This window comes from Haliotis rufescens, unplaced genomic scaffold (genome assembly GCF_023055435.1).
Source record: "Haliotis rufescens isolate VD_foot unplaced genomic scaffold, xgHalRufe1.0.p SCAF_26, whole genome shotgun sequence".
NCBI lineage: Eukaryota > Metazoa > Mollusca > Gastropoda > Lepetellida > Haliotidae > Haliotis > Haliotis rufescens.
Genome location: NW_025963957.1, coordinates 575928 through 593385, shown reverse-complemented (window position 1 = coordinate 593385; position 17458 = coordinate 575928). Strand labels below are relative to the sequence as shown.

Sequence of the window (17458 nt, the reverse complement as noted above, 5' to 3'; positions counted from 1 at the left end):
TCTATAATTCTGGAAAAGGCTCCGTCGCTTTTATTATAATCAAAATACTCATACCCAAATTATAAAGCGTAGTAAGCTCAGCTGTCGGTTATTTCATATATTCTCCTATATAATATCGACAGCCTCCGTGGTCTAGTGGTAGAGCGTCCGCCCGGAGAGCGGAAGGTCCGGAGTTCGATCCCTGACCGCGCCATACCATAAGACGTTAAAAGATGGTACTGGTTGTTACCCTGTATGGCGCTCGGCATTAAGGGGCTAAAACAAGGACTGGTCGGCTCGGAGTCAGTATGCTGTGTCTGAGTGGGGTATTCATGTTAAACTGCGGCATGGTATCTCAGTGAGCTAGCACTATAAATCGGCATCAGTCCGGACTAGTACAAGCAGCCACACAAACACACACACGTACATGCACGTCGCTATATAAGTGCAATAATCTTGGACGCGACGTTAAACCCCATTTCACCTCACCTATTTCATATATGACACACTAACAAGTATAGGTTGACGACAGAGCCGCCGTTCTCATCCAGTCGCTCTATACTCAAGTTACATGCTCAACCTCTATTTTCACACCACACATGCAACCATGTGACACCATCGATGCGTGACCTATACTATGTAACAATGGCGGCGTCTGCTATTCCAGTTGTTGATTTCCAGAAGTACGGACTGAATGTAGCGGACCCTACGTCCGTGGCGAGTGAAGTTTTGGAGACTACGGCCAGGGAGATATATGATGTCTTCAGTACAATTGGCTTTCTGTACCTGATCAATCATGGCGTTGAGCAAAGGAAGGTAACGACATATCATGTCTGTATATGGGTCAGGGACAGTATCCAAATATTATTGTCATATTAGGTTGAAATGTGAATCGTTCATTGTTGGTCACTCCAAACTGTTGCGATACCCCAACCTTCTCTGGTGGTGTCGTCGATCTTCACCCAGAGAGAATCCTATGAGAGTAAAATATCTGAGTTTAATGAGATTGGCCACTTGTCTGAGGTATCGCTCTTTCCTCTGCAGAGTTATGTCCCTTAATCGTGATGAGTGGGCTCGCGCTGATCTTGGTTCATGTTTGTCATCTCAAATACCCTTAAATTCCTTTCCGTTTTTACTGAACCGGAAAAAAATATTAACAAACATATTTTTCAGAGTTTGTATTGTAGCAAAGTCATTTTAAGTCACAATACAATATTGTTATTCCAGGTGGATGACATGTTCAGAGTGTCACCGGATGAGCCATGGAGGGTTATTGTGCTATTGTTATTCCAGTTCGATGACATGTTCAGAGCGTCACTCGGTGAGCCATGGAGGATTATTGTACTATTGCTATTCCAGGTGGATGACATGTTCAGAGCGTCACGCGGTGAGCCATGGAGGGTTATTGTACTATTGCTATTCCAGGTGGATGACATGTTCAGAGCGTCACCCGCTAAGCCATGGAGGGTTATTGTACTATTGCTATTCCAGGTGGATGACATGTTCAGAGCGTCACTCGGTGAGCCATGTAAGGTTATTGTACTATTGTTATTCCAGGTGGATGACATGTTCAGAGCGTCACTCGGTGAGCCATGTAAGGTTATTGTACTATTGTTATTCCAGGTGGATGAGATGTTCAGAGCGTCACTCGGTGAGCCATGGAAGGTTATTGTACTATTGTTATTCCAGGTGGATGACATGTTCACGGCGTCCAAGGCCTTCTTTGATCAACCCGTGGAGGAGAAGAGGAAGTGTGCTCGAGTCCAGGGTAAAAATTATCATGGCTATGTTGCCTTAGAGAGCGAAACGTGAGTTGCCATGGTAATATCTGTGTTTAGTGGTTACCATGCCACTACGGCATATTTCACACATTCAAGTATGTAAGTAGATGATAGTTTCAAAATTCCACAATGATAATTAAAAGGATGATATAGCTGCTAACCATTCCCTGTTTCGGGAAAACCACTAGATCTCCCAAGTCCCCGGGGCCTCTCATCTTCCCGAGGCAAGAGAGTTAACTGACTTGAAAGTCCAGTTTCCACCCTTGCCGATCTAGGTTGGAATTCCTGGGTTCGATCGTAGCACAAAACGGTGGCGCCCAGTCAAGACGATCTGATCGATAATCAAGATCTATATTGTGATAATACACAAAATCGCGAATCTTATATCGCGAAGTGCATCAAATCACGTGAGCACCTTGATTAAAAACATGAAAAGATTTAGAAAATATCTGTTGACAACGAGTTAGCGGTGCACATGCTTTGCAAATCCTGCAGTTGGCCGAAATCTGCATGACACTTTACGAACGGAAATTCGATTTCGGTGCGCGATTTTGATTGGACTATGCATAGACTCGTTAGTCCAGCCAAAATGTAACTCCATAATACCAGCCTAGTTCGGCAAGGGTGGAAACCGGACTTTTATAGTCAGTTAACTCACTTGCCTCGGGAAGATGGGGGCCTCTCTTCTTCTCTGTCTTCCGATAAAGTCATTGAAACGTAAGTAAGGATAGGATGTATCGATGAACAACTTTTATATTATAATTGGGAGCGACCTTTATGTGTAGGTTCTAACACCGTTATCAAGCAAGTGATGTACAGAGTATGGTTGACAAGTATATATGGGATAGGAGGCAGTGTTTATACAGTTGAGTAGGTTTAAGATGCAGTTACATTGGAGTGGAGAATGAGTGAGTGAGTAAGTTTGGTTTTACGCCGCTTTTAGCAATATTCCAGCAATATCACGGCTGGGGACACCAGAAATGGGCTTCACACATTGTACCCATGTCGGGATTCGAACCCGGGTCTTCGGCGTGACGAACGAACGCTTTAACCACTAGGCTACCCGACCACCCTGGAGTGGAGAAGCACAGAAGGGTAAAACATATTGGCCGGTGAAGCTCCTAATTGTAATAATGAAATTGTTCATCCATATATCTTATCCTTTCTTAGTACTCCAACTTATAAATGCCTCTCATAACACTTTCGTACAAACGCAGACAGAATATAAATTTATCTGTTCATAACAAGTACATGAAAATATTTGTCCGATTTCTGCACCCGTGTTGGAAAAGAAATCGCGCCCGTGACTGGGACACCGGTGAATCTTCTCTGAGGCACCACACGTGGATCTAATTTGCTACTAACACTCCTATATATATATATATATATATGTCAAGTGTTTTGAATTTTTTTTGAGTGTTTTGATAATTTGGTATTTTTGCACACATCCGCAATGCAAAGTACGGGCGTGCAAGTACTTGGGCTTTGTTTTGCTCGATATGAATTTATGCTCTCGCTGTACATTATTCCCTGTGAATATACGAGATTGTGTTGTCAGTAGTTGAATGAATAGTTATTTTGCTCTGGGTCTGTCTGATCTGGACCTGATTAGCTACAGGCATCCATGGTGTAGATAAATATTGATACTTATATGTAAACCAACATGCACTCACTCAAACATTTAATATTTATGCTACTCACGTGTGGCCCAGTGAACTAAAGTGTTGTCCGAGTTGCATCCCTTGGATCCGCTGGTTGAGGGTCTGATCCTAATGACAACAATTCTCGTGCTCATGGGTTTCACCTTGGTGGTAAACTTTGTCCCTTCAGGCTTTCTTCCTGCATCCTGAAATCCTCACTGTTTCTAAACGTTTGTTTCAATCTACGTTTGTATTTCCCCAAAGGTTGAATCCCGAGCGACAGTCTGCAGACCTCAAGGAAGCGTTCAACTTTACACCAAAAGATGATGGGGTATTGTAATTGTTTACCTTCAGGATAAACCTGTATCCCAATATGCTTGTCGACGCGGTGCAGGTGCCTATAAAAGATCGGATGGTCAGGTTCGGAGACTCGGCTGATTGTATGTTATCGTACCCCGATGTAGTGCGTGTGTGCTCATGCTTTCAGTCACTTGTTTCCATCAGTTATTTACAGGCTGCTGTGATATAGCTGCCACATCGCTGCCTGCTTCGTGAACTAAACCACGCACTAATTTATCAGCGGGAATATCTTTATGTTAACGCTCGGCACTACCTGCCATATTTCGACCTGTGAAGATTCCGGGGTAGAATAGGTCGTCAGCAACCCATGCTTGCCGTAAAAGGCGACAATGCTTGTCGTAAAAGGCGACTAACGGGATCGGGTGGTCAGGCTCACTGACTTGGTTGATACATGTCATCGATCCCAATTGCGCGGATCGATGCTCATGATGTCAATCACTGGATTGTCTGGTCCAGACTCGATTATTTACAGACCGCCGTCATATAGCTGGAATATTGCTGAGTGCGGCGTTAAACAACAAACAAACAAACAAAACCTGCCATATTTCAGTGGGTTCAGCCCAAGTAACCACTAGCAGTCAGGTGGGACGAACATGAATGGCAAATATGCATCCTTTCATCAAGCTTTAGAGTTGAATCTTTTGGAAAATGTCAGCGTGTTGGCGCAGTCTTTACGTACAAATGATACCAAGTCAAATACAAGAAAACAAGTAATTAAGTCTTGTCCAGGTGCCAGGTGACAACAATATAATGTTGGTCTATTACAGGCGTGGCCGGCGGATGTTCCCCAATTTAAGTCAACTTTCTTCTCTTTCTTTGACGAATGCACACAGCTGACAGAGCGGGTCCTTGATGTCCTGTCTATCGGCCTCAAACTTGAGGTAGGACCTTGTTAGTAGCTTCATGGGGTGAATGTTGGTGTGTTGTTGCAAACTGCAGGTATAAACCGCTGACAGAGCGGGTCCATGATGTCCTGTCTATCGACCTCAAACTTCAGACAGGACCTTGGATGTAGATTCTTGGGGTGACGTGCTGTTGTATGCCCCCATTTCATTACGACCACGAATATCCCGAATCAGCCCGAATAGGACATTTTTCATTTCCGTAGATAAATCTCAATCATTTCTTGAAGTTCTTAAATGAATCCTATTTGATTCCCAAACATTCGTACAGTTCGCCGGAGTTCTTCGAATCGGCGAGAACGTTTTTATTTGTCAAAAACTTTCGTGGAAGGGTCCCCGAATTGCAATTTGGTGGCTGTATCGTAATCCATTCGTAATTAATTCTTATGTTCCGTAACAGCTTCATAATCGATTCTTTTGCATTCATGGCTATTCTTAGCTCCCAAAATGACTTGTCTTCAACCCGAAAACATCCCGAAACAGCCACGAATGTCCCGAGTCAACTACGAATCATGTAAGAATTAAGTAAGAACAACATTCGGCATATTCGTAACTTAGTCGTAGGTGATTGTTACAATTCGTGCATGATCCGTACATGAATCTTGTAATTCGTACATGTTTCTTAACCCATTCCTGGCATTCTTCATATTTTTCAACCCGATTAGCCACGAAAGTTTGCATTATTGGCCGAATCATCACGAATTTCGAAAGTTTCCGATTCGGGATATTCGTGGTCGTAGTGAAAGGGGGCAGTAAGCTGTAGTTATTGTATTCTGTCGATAGGCCTCAATCTTCTTGCCTGACCTTAATGATAGCTAAATTATAAAATTCGTTGAACACATACACACATGCAGACGCACACACACACACCAAGTATCCTCACTCACACAAGAGGTTTTGTCTGTGTTTGAGGCTGTCAGTGTCCTGTGTTTCAGGATCGCAACTTCCTTCGGGAGTGTCACAGTCTGATAGGAAACAAGGGCAACATCACCACGCTCAGAAGCCTCTACTACCCCCCTCTAGCCGGAAGTGAGCTATGGCGGCTATTTTATATACACGGGGTGGGGTGTTTGGGGTGGGGGTGGTTAATGGGTAAGGGTGAAACGATACACCGATATTCCGATGCATCGCGATACTTGACCCACGATACGATATACGATAAACGTGGGCCCATTTATCGATACGCCACGATACGAAACGCAAATCCCAAGTACAGCATTTCCTCGCTATTGTGCCTTTCAATAAACCGCTAACTTGGTTATAGCGCGCTCTAACGCATGGCTCCCCAAAACGTACTTACATTATTAATAAGCTCAGGTTTTACACCGACAGATGTTTTTCCCCATCTCATAAAACATTATCAGCTGATCACCGCAAGCACATAACACCGAAAATACCAGTCAGCAAATCCGAACTGAAGTACGCAATTCAATACCATTATTATACTATCTTGTTATTAAAACGTGTTCATTGTATATCTGGACTTGTGTTTGCAATATATTTTATTATTCTTATTCAAAATTTCCTTTAATATTGTTTTCATTAAGTTATGTGAAATCGTGTGTGAAGAGATACAGCAACCACGGTCAGATTACCGCTTTTGACACATTGAAACGAACTTAAGTTGCTAGAGAATGGATACATATATTAAAAATGCCATACTTTGACTCGTTAAAAGTCATATTTGTGGCAATTTGGCAAATATATGTCAACATAACGTTTTCGCAATCGAAATACATGTAGCACGGGAAGTCCCTAGGGTGACTGGTCAAATTGTTCCATACGTAAAAATATCCTGCAACAGCAATCACCAGTACCAAAATGCTACACTTGTGGTTCTTATAATTTTAAATATATATATAGTAAAAGCTGCAACTAAGGTAACACGATATTGGAATATATTATTCCTGATAAAACAATAATTTCAGATACAATTTCTTCGACCATTGCATCAAAATTCTTTGAAGTTATACATTAATTGTTTTCTGGTGTTTGAACTTTGAATTGTGTTGAAGGAAAGTTAGAGAATGTTCCACTTTGAAGCTGAACAACTTCAGTAGTCTTGTTATTATAAAATAATTTTGACTGTTCCAAAATCATGAAAGGTTCAATCTTGACATGCTTTAAGTCTTGTTTTTTATCATTGCGTATCGGGATACGTATCGTATCGTGACCAGAATATCGAGATGCGTATCGTATCGTGACCTTCCTGTATCGTCGCAGCCCTAGTAATGGGCGTGGGGGTGTCCTTATGATAAATGAACGAATGAATGAAAGAACGAACAAAGGAATGAATAAATCTGCTGTTACAGCCGTGAAGCCAGGACAAGCTCGCTGTGGAGAACACTCTGACTATGGCACAGTGACCCTGCTATTCCAAGATGACATCGGGGGCTTAGAGGTTAGTTTCAGTTTCAATGAGTTTCAGGATTAGACGGAAACGAAAAAATGACAACATGACAGAATTAAATGAAGGATCTTGTCATGTTTATTTTTCATCATTTTGAAAATATGTGTTCACATGTCTATACTTTCTAAATGTTTTTTAGTCATAATGAAGTTCAAATGCCCTTGACACCATCCAAAATGTCATTGAAATATGACTTAAAAGCTCAAGTTGTCTCACTATGTTGATACTGACGACGTGAATGTGGTATGACATGTTTCAGGAGATGACTACTGATGACGTGCATGTGGTATGACATGTTTCAGGTGATGAATACTGATGGCATGTATGTGGTTTGACATGTTTCAGGTGATGAATACTGATGGCATGTATGTGGTATGACATGTTTCAGGTGATGAAAACTGATGGCATGTATGTGGTATGACATGTTTCAGGTGATGACTACTGATGACATGCATGTGGTATGACATGTTTCAGGTGATGACTACTGATGACATGCATGTGGTATGACATGTTTCAGGTGATGAATACTGATGGCATGTATGTGGTTTGACATGTTTCAGGTGATGAATACTGATGGCATGTATGTGGTATGACATGTTTCAGGTGATGAATACTGATGGCATGTATGTGGTATGACATGTTTCAGGTGATGAATACTGATGACATGTATGTGATATGACATATTTAAGGTGATGAATACTGATGACATGTTTCAGGTGGTGAATACTGACAGCATGTCTGTGGTATGACATGTTTCAGGTGATGACTACTGATGACAAGTATGTGGTATGACATGTTTCAGGTGATGAATACTGACAACATGTCTGTGGTATGACATGTTTCAGGTGATGAATACTGATGGCATGTATGTGGTTTGACATGTTTCAGGTGATGAATACTGATGGCATGTATGTGGTATGACATGTTTCAGGTGATGAATACTGATGGCATGTATGTGGTATGACATGTTTCAGGTGATGAATACTGACAGCATGTCTGTGGTATGACATGTTTCAGGTGATGACTACTGATGACATGCATGTGGTATGACATGTTTCAGGTGATGACTACTGATGACATGTATGTGTGTATAACATGTTTCAGGTGATGACTACTGATGACATGCATGTGGTATGACATGTTTCAGGTGATGACTACTGATGACATGTATGTGTGTATAACATGTTTCAGGTGATGAATACTGATGGCATGTATGTGGTATGACATGTTTCAGGTGATGAATACCGACGACGTGTATGTTCCGGCCCAGCCTGTCCCCGGCGCCATCGTGGTCAACATTGGTGACCTCATGCAGCGATGGACGGCAGACAAACTCAGAGCAGCAGTAAGCCAACGATACAGTTCCCGTTCTCATTGGTGATTCGACAAGTAATTTAAGTTGGAAAACATGTACAAAGTCAGGAGCGAGTAACATTAGTTTCTTCTCGAAATACGCTTGTGATAATTTACAATGATATGAAATGTTATTGAAAAGGTTTCCAGATACCATTTAAAATCCCCTTTTGTAAATTGTGTTGAGAATATTTATTCCAAATGAAGATGCTATTCAATGTCGTCATACATCAAGTTGTTTTAGCGGGTATTTCGTGTTAAAAATATATAGGGGTGAAGTGGGTATTTCGTGTTTAAAATATAGGGGTGAAGTGGGTATTTCGTGTTTAAAATATATAGCGGGTGAAATGCGTATTTCATGTTTAAAATATATAGCGGGTGAAATGCGTATTTCGTGTTTAAAATATATAGCGGGTGAAGTGGGTATTTCGTGTTTAAAATATACTGAACCGCAAAAGAAACGTCACCATGGATGGATATATGAGAAACCGCATTTGTCCAAACACTGTCAACATACTTTGAGGGATATCAAAAAGATGAAATTTGGCAAAACTGATCATCAAGGTTGAAATTAAAGTGTCAAATGTTCTTAAAGTGAAACACAACACTCGTCTCTGAGAAAATGGCATCACAAGTCAGTTACTCGTGTGTCCGCCATGTGCATTGATGACTGCCGTGCAACGTCGATACATGGAATGGATGAGGCGGTTGATGAAAGCCATAGGCACTTGATAGCCATAGGCACACTCTGAGGAACGCCTGTCGCAGTTCAGCTGCAGTTGTCGGCCTTGGTCGGACGTCATTCAGCCATCTTTGAATCTCGTCCCACAGGTGCTCAATGGGATTTAAATTGCAGGCCAGAGCATTGTTCTGATGCCGTTCTGCTGGAGGAAGTCTCTTGTTGCTCTCACAGTGTGGGCACGGGCGTTATCATGCTGAAACTCGTGGATGCGGCGACGTGCCAAATGAGGTATGGCGTGTGGTCGCAAGACTTGATCAATGTACCGAGCTTCTGTGACACCATTGCTTCTCCCTGGACCGATGTTCTGGAAGACCACAGGGCCGACCCTCTGTGCAAGACCAATTCCACCCCACACCATGGTGCTCGGACCATCCCACGAGTCTCTCTCAACAACACAAGCATCCGAATAACGTTCCCCACGGTGGCGTCAGACTCTCTCTCTGCCATCTGCTGTTGAGATACAGTAATGGCTCTCGTCTGATAAGAGGACTCTTTTCCACTGCTGGTGGCGCCAATGCTGGTGCTGTGTTGCCCACTGAAGACGGTCCCGGCGATGACGTCGTGCCACAATGGATCCTCGGTGTGGCCTGTGACACTCGTGGTGTCTGCTGGTCAATCGTCGACGCACGGTGTCCGCACTAATGTGTTGCTGGTGTGTCCCCTTGGTCTGTCGAGCAGTTTCCGCAGCAGTAACAAGGCGATCTTGAAGATGCTGTCGAAAATATGACGATCCTGACGTCGGGTGGTGACCCTTGGTCTTCCACCATGTGGTTGGTCATCTGTAGTGTTGGTGGTCTGGTACCGTTGCTGGAGCCTGTGTATAGTCCTTACGGGGAAATGCATTGGCTACTTGCCGGGCGGTTTGTCCAGCTTGCAATCGTTCAGGGCTTGGTGTCGTTGATTTCTTGTCAATCTTGGTATGTGGTAGCAATGAATTATGTTATCCGACCTGGGTGGATTTTTATGGGGCAAGAAATGGGGGAACGCATGTGCATTTCAATTTGCACGGAACTCACGTGCATCGGGTTACCATGGCCGTTGTCGTGATGCGTTTTTGTTTTTTTATCATCAAATTTCATTTTTCCTGACAAGGTAATGTTACATTTTAGAAACTTTGACAAAAATGACCTAGATGTTTAATCACATATTATCATGCAGTGTTATTTGGGGTGGCGTTTCTTTTGCGGTTCAGTATATATAGCGGGTGAAGTGGGTATTTCGTGCTTAAAATATGTAGCGGGTGAAGTGGGTAATTTGTGTTTAACTATTTGAAACCACTTTTATGCATCAATATCTGAACAACAACAACAACAACAACAAATCCTTTGAGGCATGTCATCTGTTTTAAGGTATATTGTATTAGGTATCGGATCTGTCGAGACTACTTTTTGTTTGAGTCCAGCTGCAGGTAAAACCTTGGACAACTGACATCATTATAAATTATTTTAAGAAGTGACCCCCGCTTTGAATGAAGTACTTCCAAGCATAGGTTAGCACCAGCATACCAACACAAACAGGCAGACAGTAGAGTGAATGAGTAAGTTGTGTTTAACGCCGCTTTTAACAGTATTCCAGTCATATCGCGACGTGTCGGTTTAATGTGGGAGGAAAGCCTGAAGTGATGCAGGTCTCAGACGTTTACCACTTCGGTGAAACCCACGAGCATGGGTATGGTGCTGACAAACCTGGTAACATAATCGGGAACTTGGATTCGAACCCACAATCATAGGTTGCTTGCGTGCCCAAGGGACACAACTCTGCACAGCAAATCACGGCGCCTTAGACGACTGGGCCGCCCGTGACTCTGGCTGGCGCTAGAGGACTGGGCGTACATTATATACCTTAAATTACATGACAATGCTGGCTGAATACCAAACCCGTCTATGCACAAACGAGGTGGGCAAAGTGCCTACTGTTGCAAGTATCAACAGTATTTGAATGGACTTGACCAATACGCTTGCTGTTCAGAGTGGAGCCATCCGGAAGGCAAAGTGTTCACAAGTGTGTCAAGTAGGGTTGCGACGGGTGCTCGAGTACCCGATAACGGGTCGGGTAGCCTAGGACTCGAGTACCCGTTCAGGGGAGATAACTCGTAATTCACTTCAAAATGGACAAACGTTCAAATGTTTGGGTGTATTTTGACCTTAATGACACAAAGAAAAAGACCAAATGCCGTCTCTGTGGCATATGTATCAGCTACATTTTTTAAAAACAAGAGCATTTACTTTGATATTCTGCGTCACTTGTGGTTTTAGGTAAGCACTGCAGGCATTTAATAAAAAACATAATACCTTAGAATAGATCAATAGATGTTTGATGACCTTTTATTGGCAAAAGCATTACAAACAAGTGGGACAACATTGAACTACGGGTACTCGAGTCCGGTTCGGGTATTGTCTGCCGGGTACTCGAGTTCAGTTTTCGTACCCGGTCGCAACCCTAGTGTCAAGTGTGTCATGATTGTTTGTGATTTTCAGAAACACCGGGTCCTGATTCCTGAATCGGAACTAAAGAAACATCAGACACGACAGTCGCTTGCGTTTTTTATCAACCCAGACGATGACACCATCATTAAATGCCTGGATGGTTCAGACAAATATGAACCCATCTCATGCCTGGATTATCTAAACTACAAGTTCTCTCAGATTTATTAGTTCTTATCAGAGGCCATTTAAGCGGAAGTTGAGAAAGTAATTTGCATGTTTTCGTATAGATATTAGTACAAACACTGACATCATGTGCCCATTAATTCAGATAGCCATATCTCTGTGTCTCTGACTCAAATAAACAGTCTGTCTGTCTGTCTGTCTGTCTGTCTGTGTCACCAGATCGTAAAACCAAGCTCGTCACGGTCCTGTAATCAAAGAGCCAACCGACTCGTAACTGTTGCGTCGCTCACCATAGCTCGGTGTCTTAATGCAGCACGTTGAATGCTTTAGATTATATTTTAGAATTCAGAATATGCAGGCCCATCTTCTCCCTCTTATCATTCATAATTGGTCCAAAATCCGATCACAATCCTGGGATAAAAAAATCGTAAACATTTTAGCTCACTATAATTTGTCAAATTTACCTTATTGTGGATACAGCATTAAACAGTGTGTTGACCGTGTAAAGTGTTTCTTAACTGCTGAGGATTGTGATATGTGGTATACTGCGCTTTGGAATGACAAGAATAATCCAAATGGCAATAAATTACGCACATACAGAATGTACAAATCATCACCTACTGCTGAGCCTTATTTATGTCATGTACGTTTTAGAGATCATCGAAGACTTTTAGCATCCTTTCGATGTGGTATTTTACCTTTACATGTTGAGACCGGCCGCTACGCCAAGCCACCTACCCTACTGTTGGATAGGACTTGTAAATATTGTCACGCCAATCCTACTAATGATCATGTAAATTATGTTGAAGATGAATGTCACTTTTTAATAGAATGTCTATTTTATGATGATTTAAGATACAACTTAGCTAAAGAAGCAACTTCTGTAGATAAAACATTTCATTATATGAGTAGTTTAGAAAAGTTTATTTTTATTATGAACGAAGAATCGCTCCAATGTATTTTAGCCAAATCAATTTACAACATGGTTAAAAGAAGGCAATTTCATTTTAAGCCAAGTATGTATGTATGACTTGTATGTATGTATGTATGTATGTATGTATGTATGAATGACGTGGTGTGTGGGCGGCGCAACGCGGTGGGGGGGAGTTAAGGGGGAGCGCACTGTTTAACTTAGGACTTTCGAAGTCAGTTGCCCTGTATCCTGGCATACTGGTGCGCTCCTCATTGAAACCGCCCACGGCCGTGCTCCGCGCCTGCATCACGAGGTATGTATTTATTATTCTGTTTCAACTGAATAGTTTTATGATTGATATGTTTTATAGTGTCTCGTAGGTCATATTTGGCCGGATGTTATATTTTACTGTTTTGTATATATCGTATTACGAAGTGTATATAACATGTGACACTTTAATAAACAATATTCTCTCTCTCTCTCTGCCTTAATGCTCATTTGGGTATTGTTTGATTGTTTGTTTGTTTGTTTGTATGTTGTTTAACGCCGCATTCTGCAATATCGCAGCTATATGACGTCGGTCTGTAAATAATCCAATCTGGACCAGACGATCTAGTAATTGACATCATGAGCATCAATTGGAATACGATGACATGCATCAACCATGTCAGCGAGGCTGACCACCCGATCCGTTAGTCGCCTCTTACGAGATATTGTTAGAGAATTTTTTGTCTGTAAATGGTTCTTCCCTAGCAGTTAAATCTCATACTTTTATCATGTATTGAGTTATTATATGTTATTTCATGTATGTATGCATGCATATTCATGTATCGAAAGTGTTTCAGTAACTTTTGATTTTCACGCAGAAGCGAGATAAACTCGTACTATGTAGACAGTTCTCATGTATTTATAGCCAGTTGTCGTCTCCGAGGTCCGCGCGTCCTGTTTCAGAACCTCAATGCTTTCGAGCGTAACCATCGCAAGGGGTCGCTAGACCTTTCACGGTCGCTCTGTTACTGAGTGATCCTTCGAACTAAGTTTCGCCAGTTGGTAATTATGGGTCAGTTTTGACCTTGTACTGGCTTACTCTTGGTGTTACTGAGCTAGATATATTGGATAGGGTATCATATCTTATAATTGATAACTAATTTTCACGGGATTGCCTAGTTTAGGACAAGTATATGTTTATGGTTGAAAGTCAAGTTACTCTTCAGGTCAAGTATCTTTTTATTGTTGTGAGTCTAGATCCTCTGTTGGTCAAGTTCCTGTATCTTCTTGAAGTCAAGTGTTTCCTTTTTTTAGTCCAAGCGGCTTTAGCCTGTAAGGCTAAACTTGCATGTATTTACGCGTGACATAAGAGATATAGTTCAGAGATAGGTCCTCAGTGACCATTTCTCCCTGTTGTCCAAGAGCGTAGTTTCGGCCCTCGGATGGTAGCTCAGGGTGATGACGGAAGACAAAACTCAGGGGTGAAGTTTAAGACGACAGCAGCCATGTTTATTGTTGATGGTTTGGAATAAGTCGAAAAGGTACATGTTGATAATAACGTGACAGAACGCACACCGGGACCGAGTGGCCAATCTTCCCGGGTGGGAGAACCGTTCTGTCACTTAGTCGATCTTCTGGCTGTCTCCAGGCTGTCTCCTGGCTGTCTCTCTCCCTGACTGACCATGTCAGTCGGGTTTTGTAGAGCGAGGTATTACGTAACGTGTGGCAAGGTCATTGTCCCACGTGTATGTATAGACGTAAGATCCGGCGACGTTAGGAGGTGTTAATTGAAATTTATAGATAGCGCTGGAGAGGGTCCTGCCCGGAGGGGCTTATGATAAGAGGGGATACGCCGAATGTTTGCTGAATGTATTAAACAGACAAAGGGCATAGAAATTCGGTGCACTTGGAAACATATTGAACCAGTTTGGTATTTAGATAAATGAAATGTTAAATAAAAGTATTGAAATGGTTTGCACAATTATAAATAAAAGTATTGAAATGGTTTGCACTATAACACTGTCTAACCAGGCCGAGGTTATTCATGCAGTCGAGGGGGGGGGGGGGGGGGGGGGGGGGGGTCAGGTAGCCCAGTGGTTAAAGCGTTCGATCGTCACGCTGAAGATCCGGGTTCGATTCCCGACATGGGTACAATGTGTGAAGCCCATTTCTGGTGTCCCCCGCCGTGATATTGCTGGAATATTGCTAAAAGCGGCGTAAAACCATACTCACTCACTCACTCACTCATGCAGTCGAGCGTTGAGTTAATTAACTCCCAGGTGTTAACTGGTCACATCCAGCTTAACTGGCTGTCTATGGTCTTGCTGATTGTCTTGTCAAAATGTTGTTTTTAGCCATCTTTTGTAATAACTGTTATACAGTTGCTTAGCTAATCAATTTGTATAGTATTTGTTCATGGTTTGATAAATTCATACTTTAAAGTTTACACGGTTTCTTTCATGCTGAGTGGCTGAATGGGTAGACACGTGATCTGATATTTGGAGTTCGCACTCCTGTGAACGGACTGAAAAGTTCACACGATGTGAACAATAATTTTTTGTGAAATTGATTGTGTGAACTTTTGCCGGAACTACTTTCCCCGAATTCTCGATCGGTGTTCACAATAAACTCGTTTTTCTATTTTCTTTTTAATCCCTGAATTTATGAGGAATACAATTAATTTAGTATTTTTCCTTGTCTTGTAACATTTCATCTGACTTAAAATCAAATAAATGCTTTGGTTCTGGTGTTTAATGTCGTCTAGCTTCTAGATGAAACAAAATGGACTGTCCTTACGGTGATTTGGATATGGAATGGCTAGATCTATCTATCAATGCGAATAACGCAAGTGAAGAAAATGAATTCTGTAAAAATACTGATGTGAACGAAATTGATTTATTGAGCGATATTGACTTTGATGCCTTGTTTTCGGAAATGACATGAATCTAGCACCAATGGAATCAATGTCGCACCCTGCTCAGATGTGGCCGCTGACACAGATCAAAGCGACTGCTCCTGATCAATCCGAAACTAAAACCCGATTCACTATCGTACCGGGAACAAAATCTAAGATTTTGAGAAACCATAAAACATAAATAGGTAGGGAAAGACATTTTATTTTTTAAAAAACCCAATAAAACGACAAAAAAAATTGCCTACCTCTTTTACCGATTGGTCATCGGAGTAAATATCCGTAGACGGAATTCCTATTCCGGTATCTGAGTTGGCTGACCTTCTCCGTGCATTCTAGGCCGAGAAGCGGCAGCACACGGCGGTCATACAGTAGGTCCATCTCAGGTGACAAGAAACACCAGCTTAGCAAAGTATTACAGCACACACGACAAATCCCAAACTCCAAATATAACACACCCTGACTTTGAAAATTAACACAAAACATACAATTTTCAGAGCACTCTGTTTAATCCCCACTAGTCCATTCCACATCGTCCCAATTGGTTTGCGATTATCCAAACACAAGCAACACATTCATAAATCGGTGACATTACCAATTTGCTAGTGCCATGAGAGGGTTCACGCGTCGTTTTTTTTCCATAACTGCCCCATAAACTTCATTTTCAACAGCTGTAAGTATAAATTTCATCCTGATGCTCCCGTTCGACTCGAAATGCACCTCTTTACAAACTTATGTGACGTCATATATAAATCCGCGCTTGAAGGTTGCATTGGTTGGAATCGGAGCATCGAGGATCATATTTTTGTTCACTTTCCTGTAACCTATTTTTAAGATTTGATTTATTAAGAACTGAACGTCACTTTGGATGGGTTCATTGAAGTGTGAACAATTTAAAAGCGCTGGTTAAACTGTGTGAACCGTCGAAATATAGAAATGCATGTACTTTTCCTTACAATCTCATTAAAATCAGATCTTAGTTCTCGCTACTGCTAAACAAAGCGAGAACATAAGGTCTGATTTTAATGAGATTGTTTTCCTTATAATTATTTACTCGACCGGAAGTGTCATGTTTGGGTCATCTTTCGAAGTACTGGATTTGGAAATATATTTGTCAGTGCAAGAGAAAATTAGTAACTAGTCCAGATTATCCGCCGAAACAGATTGAAATTTGGCGTAAAGGGCAAAATAGCTGTGAAAATAAAAGTTATTGGACCTCTGAAAGGCAGCAAAAAGGGTAGCAGACACCATCCCCAGTATAAACTGGCGATACTCGTCCAGCCTCGAGTCGTCGGTCGTCTTGCAGAAGTTGGGCGGTCGGGTAGCCTTGTGGTTAAAGCGTTCGCTCGTAACGCCGAAGACCCGGGTTCGATTCCCGACATGGGTACAATTTGTGAAGCCGTGATATTGCTGGAATATTGCTAAAAGCGGCGTAAAACCATTCTCACTCACTCTTGCAGACGTAGATGGCAACCTTTGAAATGAACCAAATCATACTCCTTTAACTGACAATTGTATGGTATAAATGCTAGAAAATGACACTATTTGTCATGAGGGTTATAAATACCAATACAAAATTCTTGATTACATTACAAAGGGTTGCACTCGTCTTTGCCCAAAACGTTGTATCCGTGCTTGACACGAGCAACGCACAACCATCGCCCACTCACACGTACTCAACCTACCAGGTCATTGTAACTTACGACAAGCATGGGGTTCTTGAGAAAGGGGGCGGTGGAGTAGCCCAGCGGGTAAAGCGTTCGCTTGTCACGCTGAAGGTCCGGATTCTATTCCCCACATAAGTACAATATGTGAAGCGCCGTTATATCCTTTGAAAATTGCTAAAAGCGGCGTAAATCCTCTCACTCAG

General features: G+C 42.0%; 1 protein-coding gene across 2 annotated transcripts; it reads left to right on the top strand.

Moving 5' to 3' along the window:
* The first annotated feature begins 609 nt into the window (after positions 1 to 609).
* On the top strand, positions 610 to 11968 carry LOC124141475 (proline hydroxylase buaE-like). 2 transcript variants are annotated; one of them, XM_048402404.1, is made up of 8 exons: positions 610 to 795; positions 1669 to 1787; positions 3665 to 3731; positions 4594 to 4641; positions 5598 to 5691; positions 6975 to 7063; positions 8307 to 8417; positions 11645 to 11968. In XM_048402404.1, the coding sequence occupies exons 1-8, from the start codon at positions 625 to 627 to the stop codon at positions 11819 to 11821; spliced, it is 876 nt and encodes a 291-aa protein (XP_048258361.1). In that variant the 5' UTR covers positions 610 to 624; the 3' UTR covers positions 11822 to 11968. The 2 variants fall into 2 exon arrangements, with proteins under 2 accessions (XP_048258361.1, XP_048258360.1); XM_048402403.1 differs by having other exon boundaries at positions 4528 to 4641.
* Positions 11969 to 17458: the final 5490 nt, after the last annotated feature.

Bases quoted from the DNA above. Each gene is read 5' to 3' on its own strand.
- LOC124141475 (XM_048402403.1), top strand. From the start codon at position 625: ATGGCGGCGTCTGCTATTCCAGTTGTTGATTTCCAGAAGTACGGACTG. The intron at 3,732-4,527 runs GTATTGTAATTG...GGTCTATTACAG, and splicing joins TTACACCAAAAGATGATGGG to GCGTGGCCGGCGGATGTTCC. The intron at 4,642-5,597 runs GTAGGACCTTGT...CCTGTGTTTCAG, and splicing joins CTATCGGCCTCAAACTTGAG to GATCGCAACTTCCTTCGGGA.